The sequence below is a fragment of the Cucumis melo genome, chromosome 8 (assembly GCF_025177605.1).
Source record: "Cucumis melo cultivar AY chromosome 8, USDA_Cmelo_AY_1.0, whole genome shotgun sequence".
In the NCBI taxonomy this organism is placed as follows: Eukaryota; Viridiplantae; Streptophyta; class Magnoliopsida; order Cucurbitales; family Cucurbitaceae; genus Cucumis; species Cucumis melo.
The window spans coordinates 6,886,914-6,906,849 of NC_066864.1; the positions used below are offsets into that span (position 1 = coordinate 6,886,914).

At 29.8% G+C, this 19,936-nt stretch overlaps 2 protein-coding genes across 2 annotated transcripts; both read right to left on the reverse strand.

Moving 5' to 3' along the window:
- Positions 1-1,022: 1,022 nt before the first annotated feature.
- LOC103485248 (uncharacterized) lies at positions 1,023-1,801 on the reverse strand. The gene has a single exon (XM_008442783.3). The coding sequence runs from the start codon at positions 1,690-1,692 to the stop codon at positions 1,120-1,122; it is 573 nt and encodes a 190-aa protein (XP_008441005.1). The 5' UTR covers positions 1,693-1,801; the 3' UTR covers positions 1,023-1,119.
- A 1,445-nt stretch (positions 1,802-3,246) lies between these two features.
- LOC107990453 (WAT1-related protein At5g64700-like) lies at positions 3,247-5,155 on the reverse strand. The gene is made up of 6 exons (XM_051088421.1): positions 5,100-5,155; positions 4,866-4,982; positions 4,226-4,340; positions 3,771-3,929; positions 3,490-3,641; positions 3,247-3,385 (listed from the first exon to the last, which is right to left on the reverse strand). The coding sequence occupies exons 1-6, from the start codon at positions 5,153-5,155 to the stop codon at positions 3,247-3,249; spliced, it is 738 nt and encodes a 245-aa protein (XP_050944378.1).
- Between the last annotated feature and the right edge of the window lie 14,781 nt (positions 5,156-19,936).

Genomic DNA, 19,936 nt, shown 5'->3' on the forward strand with positions numbered 1-19,936 from the left:
GACTCTCAATATTTATATATAAGATAAACATATATGTCACTTAAGATAAAGTCAAATATTCTAATCTCCATCTTCACACTATTATTGAATTTAAAACTATATTGTGTTGTGTCTTAGTCATCATATAATATTGAATTGTGTGCCAAATCATCTTGATACTTGATAGCATATGATTCAAATGGGTTGTAATACTATCAAATCTAACTTCAAAGTCAAACTATTTTTCATAGTCAATGTCTAAGCATATAACCCACTCACTTGGTGTAGACAATGGTTACAATATACCATTTTGGTGTGTAACTTTGAAGTGATGTATCCAGTTTAAATCTATATACTTTTAATAAATCTTGAAGTTAGACTAAACAAATTCTATAATATATTTTTATCAGTAACAGAAACATTTGAAGTTATTAGAATCAAATCCTAGGACTAAAAAGAGAGCATAGTATATTAGTAGTAGTCATCAATCAAAGATTAAATTAAAATGACCATAATAGCTATAAAGCTATATAAAATATTAAAAGAAAGCTAAATAAAAAGAAAGGAGAGGAATTATGTTGTAGGTCAATCATAAAAAGTGAAAAGCTAAAAATGAAAATTTAACCTAAAAGGAAAATTTGAAATGACACCCCCTTTACTCTGAAAAGCCTTCTTCAAAGTCATAAAGTTCACATTAACAAACATCATATGATATAATAATAATAATAATAAATATCACATTATTATAATTCATAAAGTGCTGGAATTTCGATCAACTATTCTTTTTCAACCTTCATCACTTTGACTAACCCTTTCTCCAATATTTTGAGAAATGTAACCATTTTTTAAATTTGACTTCCCAATAAAATTAGTCACACCATACATATATTTCCTATAATCTTCAATTTTTTTTCAAATATATATTTAAATACCCCAAGATCAAATTTTAACTATTTACATTAAATTGATTTCACTACAATACCAACTTCCAAAGCACAAGCTATAAATCAAGTGAGGAACAAAATAAAAATGGCAAAAAGAGGGAAAGAAAAATGAAACTATTAAAAATGGGGTAAAATCAAACAACAAAGAATGAACAATCCCAATCCAAAAATTGCTAAAAAGGGATAAAATAAAGAATCAAGAACAGAGAAGAACAACAGAGGAAGAAATCATGAAGAGATAAATGAAGATCAAGAACCCAAAATGCAGAGCCCAATTCCTTTTAAACTTACCCAAATAACTCTCCGGTGGTTCCTGATAATGAATCTCAAATTCCTCATCCGTCACGCCTCCATCAAACCCTCCATCGACGGCGGCGGAAATCTTCATCTTCATTTCTCTGAGGCGTTCAGTTGCGAAACCCAGAGTAAGCTTATGGCAACGGCGCTGATACTTGAAGCCATTGATGCAACGGAGGGTCTGAGCAACAGAGACATAGAAACTGAGATGGGAAACGGAGAGAAGAGCAATGGGGATCCAGCAATGGCGGCATTCGAGGCGAGGGGAAAGAGATTGGGTCAGGAAAATGAGAGCGAGGAATATGAAGAAGAGCTGGAAAAGCTTGTGAAGCTCTTTCTTTTGGAGATCTATGGCGCGTTTCTTCTCGAGGGTCTTCTCGAAATGGAGTTGGATTATGGTGTTGAGAGCTTGGAGAGCTGTTTCTTTGGAGATTGATGGGTGTTGCCGAATCTGGGTTTCAATATCCGCCATTGATGAAGAAGGTTTGGTTTGGAGTAAAAATGGGATGTGAAGTGGGAAGTGAGAAACAAGAAAAGGGGGATCCGACGAATCTGTGAAGGATATTTGGATTAGTTGAGATTTTTTTTCCCCCCCCGACAAATTTTAACTAATTTTACCATTCTCATTTAATTTTGTAAGAATGGAGTTTGGAGATCAAATTATTTCCTTTATGAAAACTATATTTTAAAGGAGTAATTTTTAATATGAGTTTTATCTAAAGTTTTCTAATATAAAAATTAAAAAAGAATACTATTCTTTTAATGGGAAAATTATTATAAATCACAAATCTGCTGCTTTAACTAATTTACAAAATATCAATAAAAAGTTGATGAGTTAAATCTTTGGTTTTTTTTTTCTAAAAAAAAAGAAAAAGAAAATTAAATATGCTTTGAGTTAGCTTTTTGTTTTCTATAATATTTTGGGGCTACAATGGCGTTTTATGCGAGAGGGTGTATGTCACGGGCCTCGACAAAATTTTGATGCTCAACTTTTTAGGTAAACAAGTCCATTTGAAAAAACATAAACTATAGATGAATAAACATGATTGCTATTTTTATGGCTTAAATTCAATATAAACTATTATAACTCAAACTCTAATAACTTATTGCTTGCCTCGAGAATTTCCTAAAATGTATTTCATGTAGTTGGATCTTAAAGTTAAAATATTAATTTATTTACAAAAATATCACTTTGTTTTATATACTCAACATATAAATATGTTTGTAAAGTGTATCAAATGTATATTAAGTATATCAGATGTATCGAGTTTATATTAGATGTATCATATGTATTATTTGGATTGAATTTGTGTCTTTTTTGGTCTTATTTACAAAATGAAAAACGTGTGTGACAAGTTTATAAATTTTTAAACTCAAATTGTCGGCCACTACAATTTTTTTTACATTTATTTATATACCAATTTTCACTATTTGTATCATAAATTTTAAGATAAATTTTCTACTTTTATTTATAAACCAATTTTCTCATAAATTTTTAAATAAATTTTAAATTTAAACTAGGATATTCATTGAGTTTGTTTAATTGAATTGAAAACATAAAATAGAACCTGAGTAAATTTAGATACAATTTAAACATTTTAGATAAGAAACAACAAAATAGTATTGAAATTAGACTAATAATTAAAGCATAAGAAATGTCCATAAAAAATTATGTTTAAATTAAATTTTACACGACTTGATAATCGATTTTCATGAATGCGTGGAAGTACACATAAAATCAAACTGAATCAAACCATAAACATCTACTGTACTAAAAATGAGAAATAGGTAAAACAAAATAGCTCAAACAACCATTAAAACACAACCTAAGATTATAATTAACTCTAACATCTACATTACATCTATGTTAAACAAGTTAGATGAAACTTTCACTAACAAACAAAATATAAAAAATTTTATGAACAAAAATCACAATAGAATAACATGTATTGACAACAATAGTCCATTTAGTACAAGTCAATTGACAAAAACATCAACAATTATACATACATTTCCTAAAAAAAATTTAAATGTTATTTAATGTTTTCCTTTCCATTGGAACAGAACTAATGTTGTTGTTTGATGCATCATGACAACTTGCTTCCTTCTTTTTTCCCCATAAAACACTATAAAGACTCAAAACTAGCAATAGTGCCCCGATGGTACTGTTCACCACACATGAAAAGAAAACAATCATACATTTTGTTTAAACAATTTTATCATTATTAATAAAATAATCCAACAATTAATTAATTATTTTCCAGATTACCTTCCCAAGCTAATTCCATCCTTTAAAAGAAATTCTGAACCAATGAGTGTGATGATGAGATTGAAGGGTGTGGTAACAGCTTGGAAAACTGGACCCTTCTTTTTAACCACCCAGCTTGACAAATAGTTTCCAATGGAAACTACAAAAACTCCCTGGAGATGGAAAAAAAAAATTGTAACTAAGAGTAATTGACACGTACAATCTATTTGAATAACTTAAATTAATAATTAGAGGTTGAAATCTCCCTTCTCCATTATTCATTAATTAAGAAAAAATCATACGCAATAAAGAATAGCAGCAAGAGAAATGTTCCAAGCCAGCTTCCATTGAGAAGGGTTTCTTTCAATTGCAATAGCCACAACAAATGACTGAATGGCACTTGAAAATGTTTGTCCAAAGGTTACTACAAGTGGAGATGGACAACTTCTCAGAACCCAAGCCTAAAAATAAAAGTAAATTATGAGTTGCAATAATTATTTTTATAGTCCACTCATGTTCTGAACAAATATTGCTCAAACAAAAGATGGATGGTTGCAACTTGAAATATACAACAACATTACTTATACAACAATAACATAAACAACACATGATTGATGTAATGTTGAAAATTAACCTGAAGAACAAACCACAAACCCGCCGCAAGGGAAGAAAGGAGGAGCAAGCAACAGCCAAGAATCCATTCTTTTTTGGAAGAGACATGGGATTGTTGGGTTTGAAAAAAGTGAAAATTAAAGACCGGTTTCAAATAAGGGCCTTTGTAAAATGTAATAACTGCAACACCAACAATGCACAACATTATGCCTCCAACCTTTGCCTTTCCACTTGCTTTCCTTATGTTTACTTTCTCCACCCTATCGATACAAATAATGATATAATTAAATTTACGTTGAACATGAAATTAAGAGAGATATATGCAAACAATATTATATTATCAAAGAATATATATTTTATTCTTCCAATTTAATAATATAAAAGTTTGGTTGGTTTCCTTTATAGATCTTAGTTTTCATCCTTGATATGTAAACATTTGAATTCTTTAACAATTCTGAAATCTAATTTTAAATATCATGAATTTCATTTTTTTAAGTAGCATTTGATTTCTTAATTAAATTAAAAAAAAAAAGTTATTACAAACTTACTCTGTGTATATTTTGAAATTTTGAAATATCTTAATATATATGTGTATATATATATATATATATATATATATATATAATTAAAATATAGACAAAGATACTTAATTTTCAAAAATCCAACATGATGATGAGTTTTTTATGTGGCCAATGACGACTTTCGCTAAAATATAGTTTTGAACTGTTTGTTTAATTTATTTAGGGAAAAGGTAAATAAATTAAGATAATAAAATGTGAATGTACCTTAAAATAAGAGCAAATAAGAAAGTGGTGACAGGAATACAATTGAAGGCTGCAGCTCCTAAAGTTGCTGATGTATACTTAACCCCTACCCCATAAGCATTCCAACCAAATGTAGACCTGCATTTTTAATTTCATTTACACACAAAAAATAAAAAGAAAACCATCAAAGTAAATATAATCTGAATTAAGTTAAGAGCATTCAACTACTTTGCAATATAATTAGTTTGTACAAACCCCAAAATGGCTTGCATGAAAATTATCAACACATCTCCTTTTGATAAACTAGCCATTTCCTTTCTACAGTCATAATCCATGAAAAAAAAAAAAACAAACAAACAAATCACAGTTAGAGATCTGTTTTTTTTTCCTCTACAAACTCTGTATTTTCTCAACTGTGTTCACTTGAGAGTGATTATTGGCTTTGGTTTCTCCAAAAAAAGAACAAAATTCAGACTCATGGAGTACACAACTGTATTTGATTAAAGGATAATAAAATAAAAATAAAAAGAGTTAGGAAATGAATTTAGTAATGATATGGAGTACTTTACCTCGTGAAATAAATGGTGAGGGGAAGTAAGAAGATAGTACCAACAATTTGCCGGTAGAAAAAGAAAATATAGGTATTCATACCAGAAGAAAAGGAAGCCTTTGAGAGTAAACTCATCCCAGCAAATGTTGTTTGACAAACAAGTGCAGCAAAATAAGGCATCTTTGAATTCATTTTTTCTTCCATATCATCAAATCAAATATTTTACAAACTTCACTTATGTTGGAAGATGCTTAAGAGTATATATATAATCGAGTATGTTCAAAACCCTCACCCATTCAATTAAAATTGTTTTTATATATCAAAATAGCATATGGTTTTCTCATTTCCAACCACTCATGTTAGAGTACTAATTTAAAAATGCATAGTATATTTGATCATACAAAATCATTTTTGTTGAGATGTTTATGAAATATGGTAATTATCAAAATGAAAAAAAGAAGTTAATTTTAGGACTTATGAGTTGTATTGAGTTGATTAAGAAATACCATTTTTGTTGCATAAACATTATTGTAATAAATGTTTCCTAATTTAAGTGCATTATTGTAAGTATATTGTATATATATTTATTTGCATGTACAACCTAATTAAGAAAAAAAATGAATGAAAATATTATAATTATTATAAGCCAGAATTGAAGAAGGGTCACTACTAATTATATTGAACAACACCACAATGGCTGGAAAAAACAAAAATCAATTTCTTTTTATCCTATATAAGCAAATTTATCTTTTTTTTTTCAACAATTCACAAAGAGTTGGATAGGGATTAATGATAATTATAAATGTAAATATATTTATTTTTCGTGAAATTTTTTGCTAACAAGTTTATGTCATTGGATCTTACATTCACCAAGACCAATATAAATTGGTCCTTAGACTCTCACATCTCTTTGAGACATTTAGAGTTATTGGATCCTTTAGAATAGGAACCATGATTCGTGCTATAAATGAAAACTCATGGTTGTCAAACTATTCTCAAATGTGGATCGAGTAAGGTGAGGTATAAAATAGATTTTTTTGTTATGAGAGCTTTATATTTCTCAATAAAAAAAATTTGTCATTCATATTTCATATTGTGGATTATTATTGTTGGGTTTGAAAAAGGTGAAAATTGAAGAGTGGTTTCACATAAAGGGCCTTTGTAAAATACAAGAACGGCAACACCAGCATTGCACAATATTAAGCCTCCAACCTTCGTCATTCTACCAGCTTTCCTTATATTTACTTTCTCCATCCAAACAATACGAAGTTATATAATAGTTAGAAGAAGTTATGTTTTTGAGTCCGTTAGTGATTTAAGATAATACCACAGTAGGTTATTTTATTAGAGATCTTATGTATAGTGAATTCTTCTATCTTCGTCGATATATATATTTGTGATTGAACAACATAATTGATTTTATATTGCTAGTTTTAAACATTTATAAAAAAGAAGTTTCCATAATACAGAACACAACTAATTTTGTTCTAATGGAAAATGTTAGATTACATTTAAATTTTATAGGACTATGTAATTGACGATGAAAGAAATCGTGATGGAAGGACACTGTGCGTGATTATTGGCTTTGGTTTTTTCTGATAATAAAATAAAAACCAAAAGAGTTAGTAAATGAAATTAGTAATAATATGGAGTATTTTTACCTTGTGAAATAAATGGGGAGGGAAAGTAAGAAGATAGTGCCAACAATTTTAGGTGCAGAATAGTATTCATACCAGAAGAAAAGGAAGCGTTTAAGAGGAAACTCATCCCAGCAAATGTTGTTTGACAAACAAGTGCACAAAATAAGGCATCTTTGAATTCATTTTTTTTCCATATCATCGAGACAAATATTTTACAAACTTCACTTATGTGTGTGCAGATGCTTAAGTATATATATAATCAAGTCTGTTCAAAACCCTCACCCATTCAATTAAATTTGTTTTTATATATCAAAATAGCATATGGTTTTCCCATTTGCATCCACTCAAGTTGGAGTACTAATTTAAAAATGCATAGTATATTTGGTCATACAAAATCATTTTGATGAGCTTTTTACGAAATATGGTAATCAAAATGAAAAAGAAAAGAAGTTTATTTTAGGAGATATGAGTTGTATTGGATTGATTTAGAAATACTTTTTTGTTGCATAAACATTATTACAATAAACTTTTTCTAATTTAAGTGCATCATTGTAGGTATAATGGCATATATTTATTTGATTGTATAACCTAATTAAGAAAAAAAAATGAATGAGAATATTACAATTATTCTAAACCAAAATTGGTTTTGTGTAAATATATATATATCTTGGGGAAGGGAATCTCCTCCCCAATTGAAGAAGACCCCAACAACCCATCTTTGAAGAAGGGTCACTACAAATTATATTGAACACCACTCATGTTGGAAATTCATAGTATATTTGATATACAAAATCATTTTTGTTGAGATTTTTACCAAATATGTTAATCAAAATGTGCTGTACATTTAATGTTATATGGTAATCCAACAATTTTACGAAATATGGTAATCCAACCACTCATGTTGGAGTCACTTAATGGTAAAACATCAACTACCAATGTCTTATCTCATTAATAACCACATATAATGTTATATGAACAACTCATTTCTATGCAAAGAATATCCTATTTTTGTGTTTTTCTATGTGTTTATCATTATCATTCTTTTTCTTTTTCATTTAGCTTCCCTTATATTCTCTATCAGGAGCCTCTTGCCCTTATATAAAGGACAGCCAGAGACCCCAAATTGTGCACTAAATTATCATTCTTCACATTTGTAAAAATGGATGCCAAGAAGCCTTACATTGTTGCCATTTTCATTCAAATTACTGAAGCCGGAATGAGCTTATTGTCGAAGGCTGCCTTCGCTACCGGTATGAATACGTATATCTTCCTCTTCTATCGTCAAGTTGCTGGCAGTCTCATCTTAGTACCACTAACTTTACTTTTAAAAGGGTACGTATGTCTCATTTCTTTCAAAATGTTTTTTTTTTGTTGTTGTTCAAACTGTCAATATACGAGCATAACTTAATATAAACCAAGCTCATTTGTTATATTTTTATGCTATGTTTCAGGAAAGAGAAGAGGCCATTGTCTCTTAAACAGCTCTGCCATGTTTTCTTCATTTTTTTGATAGGGTGTGTATTTAATTAATGTTTAATAATTATAATAACGTATTAACCTATTAAAAAATGGTATGGTTTAATTTACTAATTGCTTATGTTATCAAGTGAAAATTATTATAGTTTCAAATATATAATATTGTAGGATGAAAATGATCATCATTTAATGAATTGGGGTTTTAGGATAACACTTACAATGAATGCTTATGGAGTGGCCGTTGATCACACGTCAACAACTCTTGGAGCTGTAGCCTTCAACTGCCTTCTTGTCTCAACCTTCATCTTCGCCGTCTTATTTAGGTGATTTTTTTTGTGCATTTGAAGTATTAGTTTATTTATAAATCTTATAATAAAAGTATTATGAAAAATTATTGTCTATTAGATAAATAGCTAAACTTAAAAAACAGTTTTTGAAAATTAGACAATTATTTTCTCAAAAAATGAAAATTCAGATAGTATTAACTTTTTTTTTTGTTAATTCGAAACAAAAAGATTACCAGTTTTTAAAAATGTAAATCATTAATTTTTATTATATAGTTTATAAATAAGAATTGAAAAAAAAATTAAAAAAAAAGCAGAAAGCAAAGTATTTATTTTCCTCATTTCCCATTCAAACAGTTCCAAGGTCAACATCCCTTTTCTCATGGAACAATTCAGTTATAATGATATGACACATAACTTTGACAATATATATAACTTGTATAGTATTAGCTGGATTGCACATATTTTTGCATGTTTCACTTGATCGTTTAATAAAAAATTGTTAAACGAAAGATATATATAGTTTTGTTTTAAAGAAATTGAATTACTAATAGTTACACCTAATCATGACTTTGATAATCCTCCTTGGATGACTATTACACTTATTAGAATCAATCTTGTATATTGTTTTTTCAAAAATCTTGAAATCTCAAGTTAATTAAAAAGGTTCAATAGAATGGGGAAAATGAACCTAAACTAAGTGAACTATGCTCGATAAAAATTATATATACAGAATGGAAAAAGTGAACTTACAGAAAGCAGCAGGGATAGCAAAGGTGGCAGGAATGATGATATGTGTGGGAGGGGCAACAATACTTGCATTCTACAAAGGACCATATCTAAAGCCAATAATATCACATCCACTTTTTCACATTGACGAATCTGAAACTGACATTACCACAACATCTCAAAAGTCATGGTTGTTAGGGTGCTTCTTCCTGCTAGTGGCTACAGTAGGGTGGGGGATTTGGTTCGTGCTTCAGGCTAAGTTCTTGATGGGTTACCCTCACCCAGTTGAACTCATGTGCGTCCAAACGGTGATGAGTGTGGTTCAGTGCTTTGTTGTGGCTATTATTGTGGAAAGAGATCCTTTGGAATGGAAATTGGGTTGGAATGTTAGACTCTATGTTGTTCTCTATTGTGTAAGTATCTTTCTCCCTCCACAAATCTTAAATAAGTTTCAACAAGAGATGATATATATATTTTTTTTAATTTTAATTGTTTGTTAAAAGATTTAATTAATTAAAATAAAGCTCGTTTTTAACATAGTAAAATGAATCATAAAATGTTTACAAATATAGCAAAATTTTATTATCCATGCGATAGAACACAATAGACGTGTATCGTTGATAAACTATGACATTTTGTATATTTATAAATATTTTTAACAATTTTGTCATTTAAAACACTTTATCTAAATTAAAATATATTTAAATTTGAATTTTTTTTAAAAAATAAACTATTTACATTCCACAAAAGAAACAATTAAAAGAAAAAATTTATTACACTTATTTTTTCGATAAAATGTAAATATTTTGTCAAAATTTATAATGTACAATTGTATAAGGAATTTTAAAATAATAAATGAAATGGTTCATATGATTTGTTTAGAGTTGGAGCTGATGAAACTTTTAATTTGCAAATTTTAAGTTTAAATATTACTTTGCTTTTTGTACTTTTGAAATATTTAGTTTAGGGATCAATATCTTAGGGAGTCCGAGATTTGATCTCAAGAGAAAATATATTTAATCAATGTTTTTTAAAAAAAACTTTATTTGAAGACTAGCCTATGATAGAATTTGAGAAATTGTAACAATTTCTCATTCTCTTAAGGTGAGGATTAACCTAAATAATATTTAAGTTTAAATATTACTTTGCTTTTTGTACTTTTGAAATCTTTTAGGACTTATATTCAGCTTCACTCATTATGATTCTCATATCATGTTAATTCATATGTTTTAGAATTTTAATTTTTTTATCTTATTATATTATTCTCACACACTAGCACAAGCCCTCTACCCGGGTTGTACCTGTAGGATTAGATTCGAGGATGTAGTAGTGTTTAACCTTCGAGGAGTTGTTGCTCCCGTGCAGGCACACGAAAAATTCTCACTCAATTTGGTTGTAGACTATACACCATTTTGAGGGCCTGTGTCAGATAGGATACTAGCATTAACTCCACTAAGTTTGTTTGAGCCATTGCATTATTTGATGGTTTTCTTTCTCACATTTAGCATTTACATCTAGACTCATCCTAATTGAATCATTATTCTCTTTTTGGAAAAGATTAAAGCCAAAACTTGCAAAATAGCTTAAGGTTCACCTCCTCAGCATTCATATTGGACAAGAAGAAAGACTCGAATAATGGATGAGCAAACCAATGATCAGGTTCAAGCAGTTTGTCAAGACGTTGAAGGATTGAAAGATCAATTGGCAAAGATCTTAGAACTGCTCACTACTGGAAGAGGAAAGAGTGTTGCGGGGATTTCATCACAAGTGGAAGTAGATCTGAACCAGGTGCTAGAAGACATGCCTGCATACCCTTCAGATTTTACTCTGCAAAGGTCGTCTAGTCCTCGCATGACTTATCCTACACAAAATCCTAATCCGATCACCCAACAGGAAAACCATGTGAGTGATCCAATGTCTACTCCAATTACAGAAATTGGTAAGAAAACTTCGGAAGAGCAGGATAGTAGAAAAAGACTGGAATTTCTAGAAGAAAGATTACGCGCCGTTGAAGGTGCAGACATGTATGGGAGTATCGACGCAACACAACTATGTTGGATATCAGATGTGGTGATCCCTCCCAAATTCAAGACTCCAAATTTTGAGAAGTACAATGGAACCACGTGCCCAAAAAGTCATCTAGTTATGTACTGTCAGAAAATGTCAGCTTACGCTCATTGTTGATTCATTGCTTCCAAGACAGCTTAGTCGGCCCGGCTTCTCGCTGGTACATGCAACTGGATGGTTCACAAGTGCATAGGTGGAAGGATCTTGCTGATTCTTTTTTAAAACAATATAAGTACAACATTGATATGGCACCCGATCGTCTGGATCTTTAGAGAATGGAAAAAAAGAATGCTGAAACTTTTAAGGAATATGCACAGCGATGGAGAGAGTTAGCTGCACAAGTGCAACCTCCCCTGACCGACAAAGAATTGATGGCTATGTTCATAAACACTCTTCGGGCCCCATACTATGATAGAATGGTTGGAAGTGCTTCAACTAATTTCTCAGACATCATAACCATTGGGAAGAGGATTGAATTTTGAGTGAAGAATGGAAGGATCTCTGATCCCGCTTCAGAGATAAGAAGAATGATGACCCCAAAGAAAAAAGAAGAAGGAATACATGAGTTGAGCTCGATTCAAAGAGTAGTGCATGTATCCTCACCAACTGTGGGGCAGACAAATTACTTCTCATAGTTATTAGAATAGAGGTAAAAGCCCATCCGGTCAGGCAACTCAGAGAAACGCAAGGAACAATTGGAAGCAAACTCATTTTGATCCCATACCAATGTCATATGCAGAGCTTTTACCTCAACTTTTAATGAGTCACCAAGTGGCTATCGTACCACAAGAGCCTTTGCAATCACCATATCCTAAGTGGTATGACCCTAACGTAAAATGTGAATATCATGCTGGGGCAGTTGGACATTCTACGGAGAACTGTTTTTCCTTTGAAAGCTAAAGTGTAAAGTCTAGTCAAGGCTGGATGGTTAAAATTCAAGAAGCCAGGAGAAGAGTCTAACATTAACCAGAACCCTTTACCAAATCATGAGGGACCCACCATAAATATTGTTGACACATTCACGAAAAGATACAAGAATAAGGTGTGTGATGTGACTACTTCAATGAATACACTTTTCCAAATCCTTCGTAGAGCTGGATATTTGTCACCAAGGTTTAACAATGATGAGGGGGAGAAGTTTGGATGCGCCAACGAGAAGCAGTGTTTATTCCACCCTGAGATAGATGACCATTTCATTGAAGATTGTTGTGAGCTCAAGAATAAGGTACAAAAGTTGATGGATGCAAAGATTCTCTTGGTAGGACAAGTGAGCATGAAAGAAATCGAGGTCGATATGATTATTGATAAGGAAACTTCAAATGATACCTCAATTACAATTATCTCCGAGAATACTATTTCGCCTAATCTATTGGTTTATCAGTGTCCACCAAAATTTGAGTTGAACAATTGGGAGATCAAGAGGACGCTAAAAGTTTCTAAAGGATCACAAAAGTAATAGCGTTTTATGCACCCTCTGATTATGCCTAAGGTCACAAGATTTCTTTTCTTTTTGTAATAAGGGCATCATTCCTTGTTTTTACAAAGTTGCACTTTTAATACCCTAGTCATTATGTACTTCCTTTATTTTTTTTTTTAGAAATGATGAATGTTGATTCTATCCCAAATACCGTGTCTATTTCTCTTGTCTCTCCTTTTTTGCTTTTTACCGGTGCAATTTAGTATCTGTAACAAGGGCACCAAAGTTGAAAGTGACATCGATGACGTTATTGATTTTGAGGTTTCAATCTGTAATCTAAAGCAGAATATTGAAGTGGATGGATATGATCTATCTCCTGAATTACTAAGATTGATAGAGCAAGAAAAAAAAAGACTATGTCATATCAACAGATTTTGAAGGTACCAAAAGAAGTAAAAGAAGTGTGAATTGACACTTTAGCTCTAGAGTAGGACCAATCAGATCTGGTGACCTTGCTACTCGAGTTCAAAGATATTTTGCATGGTCTCATCGAAATATGCCTGGTTTTGATACAGAGATTGTAACACATTGATTACCACTTAAACTAGAATGTAAACCTATACGGCAAAAGCTTAACAAGTTGAGCTAAAGGTATCAAATGGTCATCGATTCATTTTGGTAGCCATAGATTATTTCACGAAATGGGTAGAGGCTTGCTTCATACAAAAGTGTCACCAAGCAGGCTGTTGTCAAGTTCATACGAAAGGACATTATATGTCGGTATGGTTTACCTGAGCGCATCATCACCGATAATGAAAAAACCTAAATAATAAATTAATGAAGGAGTTATGCAGTCAGTTCAAGGTTACTTCCACTCCTTATCACCCTAAGATAAATAGGGCAGTGGAAGCAGCCAACAAAAATATCAAAAAGATTCTTGAGAAAATGTCGGTCACTTATAGAGATTGGCATAAAATGCTGCCTTTCTCATTATATGGATATAGAATATCAGGGACAACTCCCCTTTCACTAGTGTATGGTTTCGAAGCAGTTTTACCTGTTGAAGTTGATGTGCCAGGGTAATCCAAGAGGTAGAACTAGATGAAGCAAAGTGGGCTCAAGTAAGGTACGAGCAACTGAATTTCATAGAAGAAAGGAGACTGACTGCACTATGTAAAGGACAGTTGTACCAAAAGAAAATAGCACGAACATACAACAAAAAAGTTCGACATCACCATTTCCAAGAAGGAGATCTAGTGTTAAAAAGGATCCTGCCTTTTCAAAAGGATCACAAAGGAAAATGGACTTCTAATTACGAGGGACCATATATAGTAAAAAAGGCTTTCTCAGAAGGAGCTTTAATTTTGACAAATATGGACGGAGATGACTTGTCTAACTCGATAAGTGCAAACTATGTGAAGAAATACTATGCATGGAGCGACGATTAACTTTTGGTTCTAGCGTTTTCTCGTCAAGTCACTAATATTTCAAGGATATGGGCTTGTACTTGAGGTTTTAGTACTCATGAACGTTATTGGGCTATTAAGCATGTTTTGGTTTTATTTCTTGAGGAAAGTAAACAATGATTCAATTTTTTTAACATTGTTCATGCATACATGACTTTTCACATTGTCTGCATTTCCATAGGTGGCATGGTATACATTATTGATATGATAATTTAATATATGACCTTTAGTTTGATTATCCATTCTTTTGTCATGAGGCGCTTGTTTTATCCCTGGCCCTTGACACCATGTTGCTGGATGGCGTTTGGTTTATCCCTAGCCTCCAGCTTATTCATTCTTTTGTCATGAGGCGCTTGTTTTATCCATGGCCCCTAACGTCGTTATTTTATTTAAAATATCTTAGTTTGATGAGTTAGTGGCTACACCTTCGTCCACCTTCTAATTCTATAAGGATGCACGAAGGGGGGCATGCTGTAGCCACCTAATTTTATCATACATTTTTTTATTATTCTTTAAATTATTAATTGTAGCAATGGTTAAGATATTTCATCAATTTATTTTGTTAAAAAAAGAAAAAGATAAAATCTTTTTGTAATAATATGAAATCTTATGTTTTTTTTTATCTTTTTATTAAAATGAAAAATAAAGTCATTAATGAGAATATCTATTATTTAAAAAAATTTAAATCATTTTTTTTACTTATCACTTTAGGAAAAAAAAAACAAATTAATTTATTTATACAAAATCTCTTTTGATTTATCATATTAGGAAAAGCAAGATAATTTATTTTATACAAAAAAATTTAATACCATATTTGACTTATCTTTATCACTTTAGGAAAAAAGAAAAAATTTATTTTGGACAAAATCTTTCAATATCATATTTTTACTATTTTAGAAAAAAGAAAATTAATAAAATTACATAATATCTAATTTGATTTTATACTTATTAAATTTTCCTAATTTGTGGCACACCCCGGGTCTATAAATAGGATCCTTTGTCATTTGAAAAAAGGGGGAAGAAATTGTTTTAGAGAAATTCTGGAGGAAAAAAATTGTTTTAGAGAGAATCTCTACGGAAAGAAAAGTGTTTAGAGAGAATTTGAAGAAACGTATTCCTTTGCAAAAAGGTGGGTCATTAGCTTTTTCGCTTTATTGTTTTTATTTTTATCTTCATATCGTCTTTTTTTACCCTAATTCTAATCCCATAAGGAAGGAAAAACTTAGTTGGAGGTTGCATTAGGTAGGGTTTACTCCCAATGATCCGCACCTCATACAACAAGTAATTTTCTTCGGGATTGAATCCTTATTTTTGTTCTTCTCTTTCCAAATGTAGAGAGAAAAAAAATGTATAAGGAATTTTTTTTTTCATTTTTACTACCTCTTTATCATCATGCTAAAAGAAAAAAGAAAAAGTCATTTAACATTTTTCTTCCCTCTAAAACAATAGAGAAAAAGAAAAAGTTATAAACAAAAAAATTTCTATTATTATCATTTTTATTATTATTATTATTAATTATTATTATTATTATTATTATTATTATTATTATTATATTTTTTTTTCTTTTAGGGTGGCAGCAAACCTTGTCGTCACCCCTATGTTTCTTTTTTTAATTTTTTTACTTACTTATTTAAATTTAATTTAATTTGTAATTTTATTATTATTATTATTTTATTATTATTTTATTATTATTATTATTATTATTATTATTATTTATTTTTTATATTTATGATTTTTTTAAAAACATTTTTTGCTATTTTTATTCTTATACCATTATCATTTCCTTTTATAATTGTTTTTTTATCTCTTTTAACTTACTATCACTCCTATGTCCTCTTTTCTTCCCTTATTTATTTAATTTCTTTTTTACATATTTATTTGTTTATTATTTCATTTTAGTTCCTTTTACATTTTTTTTCTCTTATTTTATTTATCGTTATTATGTATCTTTCCTTTCTTTTTTATTTTTTTTTAACTCATTCTCATTACCACCATAATGATAATTATTATGTATATGACCTTAAATACATATATTTATACATTGATATCATAAATTATTTGCCTAATTTATTGTGTGGTATATTTGTTATTTCTATTTGACTTTCATTAAAAATTTCTTGAAAATTTTAAAATACTTTTAACCATAATTGTATTTAATTTTGAAATCTTTTTTTAAATTTTTTTCTCTTTAGACCATTTAGAATTTTTTTTTTGCTTTAAAATTATTTATTTTAAAACTCAAAATTAAATAGATATTTCATAAGGTTTCCTAATCTACATTTTTTTATAATAACCACGCCGATTTCTATAAAAAAAATCCTACAAAGAAATCTAGAAATTTTTGGAAGTCTGTTATTTCTAGACTCTTGAGGTGAGGGATCAATATCTTAGGGAGTCCGAGATTTGATCCCAAGAGAAAATATATTTAATCAATGTTTTAAAAAAAACTTTATTCGAAGACTAGCCTATGATAGAATTTGAGAAATTGTAACAATTTCTTATTCTCTTAAGGTGAGGAATTTTTCCCCAATATAGTCTAATTAATGGGTGTATCCCACTTATTTTATGGGATGATGGCTCCAAATATTGGAGTGGTGAGCAATGAAATAAGACATAGTTCTTTTTAAACAAATAAATTTTATTCAAGACATTAAATTTGGCCTGCGTTTTCTAAAACGGGTGTTATGGGGTGCTAACACCTTCCCCGTACTCAAATGACTCCCGAACTCAACTCTAGTTTTTTTTCGTAGACCAGTTTTTATTTTATTTAAAATGATTCACTTTATTTCGGTGTCCAATCACACCGTAAAAAAGATTGGTGGCGACTCCTCTTTTTTTTTTTCTTAAAAAAAACCTTTTTAAGGACGTTGGCCGCTCCGCGTCGTCTCGGGTACGTGGCGACAGGCTTTAGATATGGTCCTTTGTAGAATGCAAGTATTGTTGCCCCTCCCACACATATCATTATTTCTGCCACCTTTACTATCCCTGCTGCTTTCTGTAAGTTCACTTTTTCCATTCTGTATATATATTTTTATCGAGCATAGTTCAATTAGTTTAGGTTCATTTTCTCCATTCTATTGAACCTTTTTAATTAACTTGAGATTTCAAGATTTTTGGAAAAACAATATACAAGATTGATTCTAAATAGTGTAATAGTCATCCAAGGAGGATTATCAAAGTCATGATTAGGTGTAACTATTAGTAAGTCAATTTCTTTAAAAAAAACTATATATATCTTTCGTTTAACAATTTTTTATTAAACGATCAAGTGAAACATACCAAAATATGTGCAGTCCAGCTAATACTATATAAGTTATATATATTGTCAAAGTTATGTGTCATATCATTATAACTGTATTGTTCCATGAGAAAGGGGATGTTGACCTTGGAACTGTTTGAATGGAAAATGAGGAAAATAAATACTTTGCTTTCTGCTTTTTTTTTAAGTTTTTTTTCAATTCTTATTTATAAACTATATAATAAAAATTAATGATTTACATTTTTAAAAACTAGTAATCTTTTTGTTTCGAATTAACAAAAAAAAAAAAAGTTATACTATCTGAATTTAAATTTTTTGAAAAAATAATTGTCTATTTTTCAAAAACTGGTTTTTAAGTTTAGCTATTTATCTAATTATCCAACTTCAATCTCTATCCAACCATTAGTGAATTCTTGAAAAAAAAGATAAATTTGCTTCTATAGGATAAAAAGAAACTAATTTTGTTTTATAGGCGTTATGGTGTTCTTCAATATAATTAGTTTGGTGGTCGCTTCTTCAATTGGGGAGGAGATTCCCTTCACCCTTAATATATATATTTACACAAAATAAAATGTGGCTTTAACGTGAATGTAGGATTCATTTTTTCTTAATTTGGTTGTAAGCAAATAAGGAAATACAATTATAACTGCACTTATTAAGAAACATTTACATTACAATAATATTTATGCAACAAAAGAAAAAGTATTTCTTAATACTCAATACAACTCATATGTCCTTAGATAAACCCTTTTTTTATCTTTTTGAGTACCAAAAACTTCAACAAACAAATGATTTTACCTAATGAAATATACCATGCATCTTTAAATAAATACTCCAACATGAGTGGATGGAAATGGGAACCATTTGAAATAGCACTTGACGAACTCCAAACATAAGTGATGTTTGTAAAATATTCGTTTTGATAATATTAAAGAAAAGATCAATTCAATGAAGCCTTATTTTGCTCCACTCTTTGTCAAATAACCTTTGTTGGGATGAATTTACTCTCAAAGGGTGCATTTTCGTCTGGTATGTATTTTCTTTTTCTACAGGCAAGCGGTTGGCAAGTATTCATACCAGACAAAAATGCACCATTTGAGAATTGATTTAAAAATTCATAGTACATTTCATCAGACAAAATCATTTGTTTATTGAGATTTTTATGAAATATGGTATTCGAAAAGATAAAAAGGACTTATTCAAGAACAAATGAATTGTACTGAGTTGATTAAGAAATACTTTTTTGTTGCATAAACATTCTTGTAATAAATGTTTCCTAATTTAAGTGTAGATATAATTGTATCTACTTATTTGCTTGTACAACCTAATTAAAAAAAAATGAATCTTATGTTGGCATTAAAGCATATTTTATTTTGTGTAAATATATAAACTAAGGGGGAAGAGAATCTCTCCCCAATTGAAGAAGCTAGCACACTAATTATATTGAAGAATATCACCATAGCTAAAAAACAAAAACCTGTTTCTTTTTATCCTAGAGAAGCAAATATCTTTTTTTCAACCCTTCACAAATGTTTGGATAGAGATTCATGTTGGATATATATATATATATATATATATATATATATATTCATGAATTTTTTCTAATAAATTTGAGCCATTAGATCTTACGCTTAGTTCAAATTAATATATTTGTGGCCCTCATATCCTTTTAGAATATTTGAAGTCATTGTATTCTTCATATCTTTCTACAAATTGGAACCATTGGATTTGCTTGATAGAGAAGTATTCTTTGTCTTATAAATGAGACCCATAGTTTGTTGAACTATCCCAAAATCTTGATAAGTGGTTGAAGTATATAAATATGGAAGGTTTTTTTCTTATAAGAGACAAAAGAAAGAAAATTTGTCACTCATTTTTCTATCTTTGCTCGTGATTTATTCTTTCCTTCTTCTTTATTATACTTATTCAACTAGAGTACACGAACCAAACCATAAACATCCATTATATCATTAATGAAAAATAGCTAGGTTGACTCAGATTAAAATTAACTAAAAAAGTTGGATGAAACTTTCACTAACAAACAAAATATAAAACTTTTAGTTGAAGAAAAAACACAATTGAATAATATCTCATACAAGGTAAAGGTTTAAAACCATAAATATAGTACTAATTATATTGTTCATTAAAAAAAAATAATAATAAAAAAAACAAACAAAGATAGGAGAATTTACTATACACAAGAT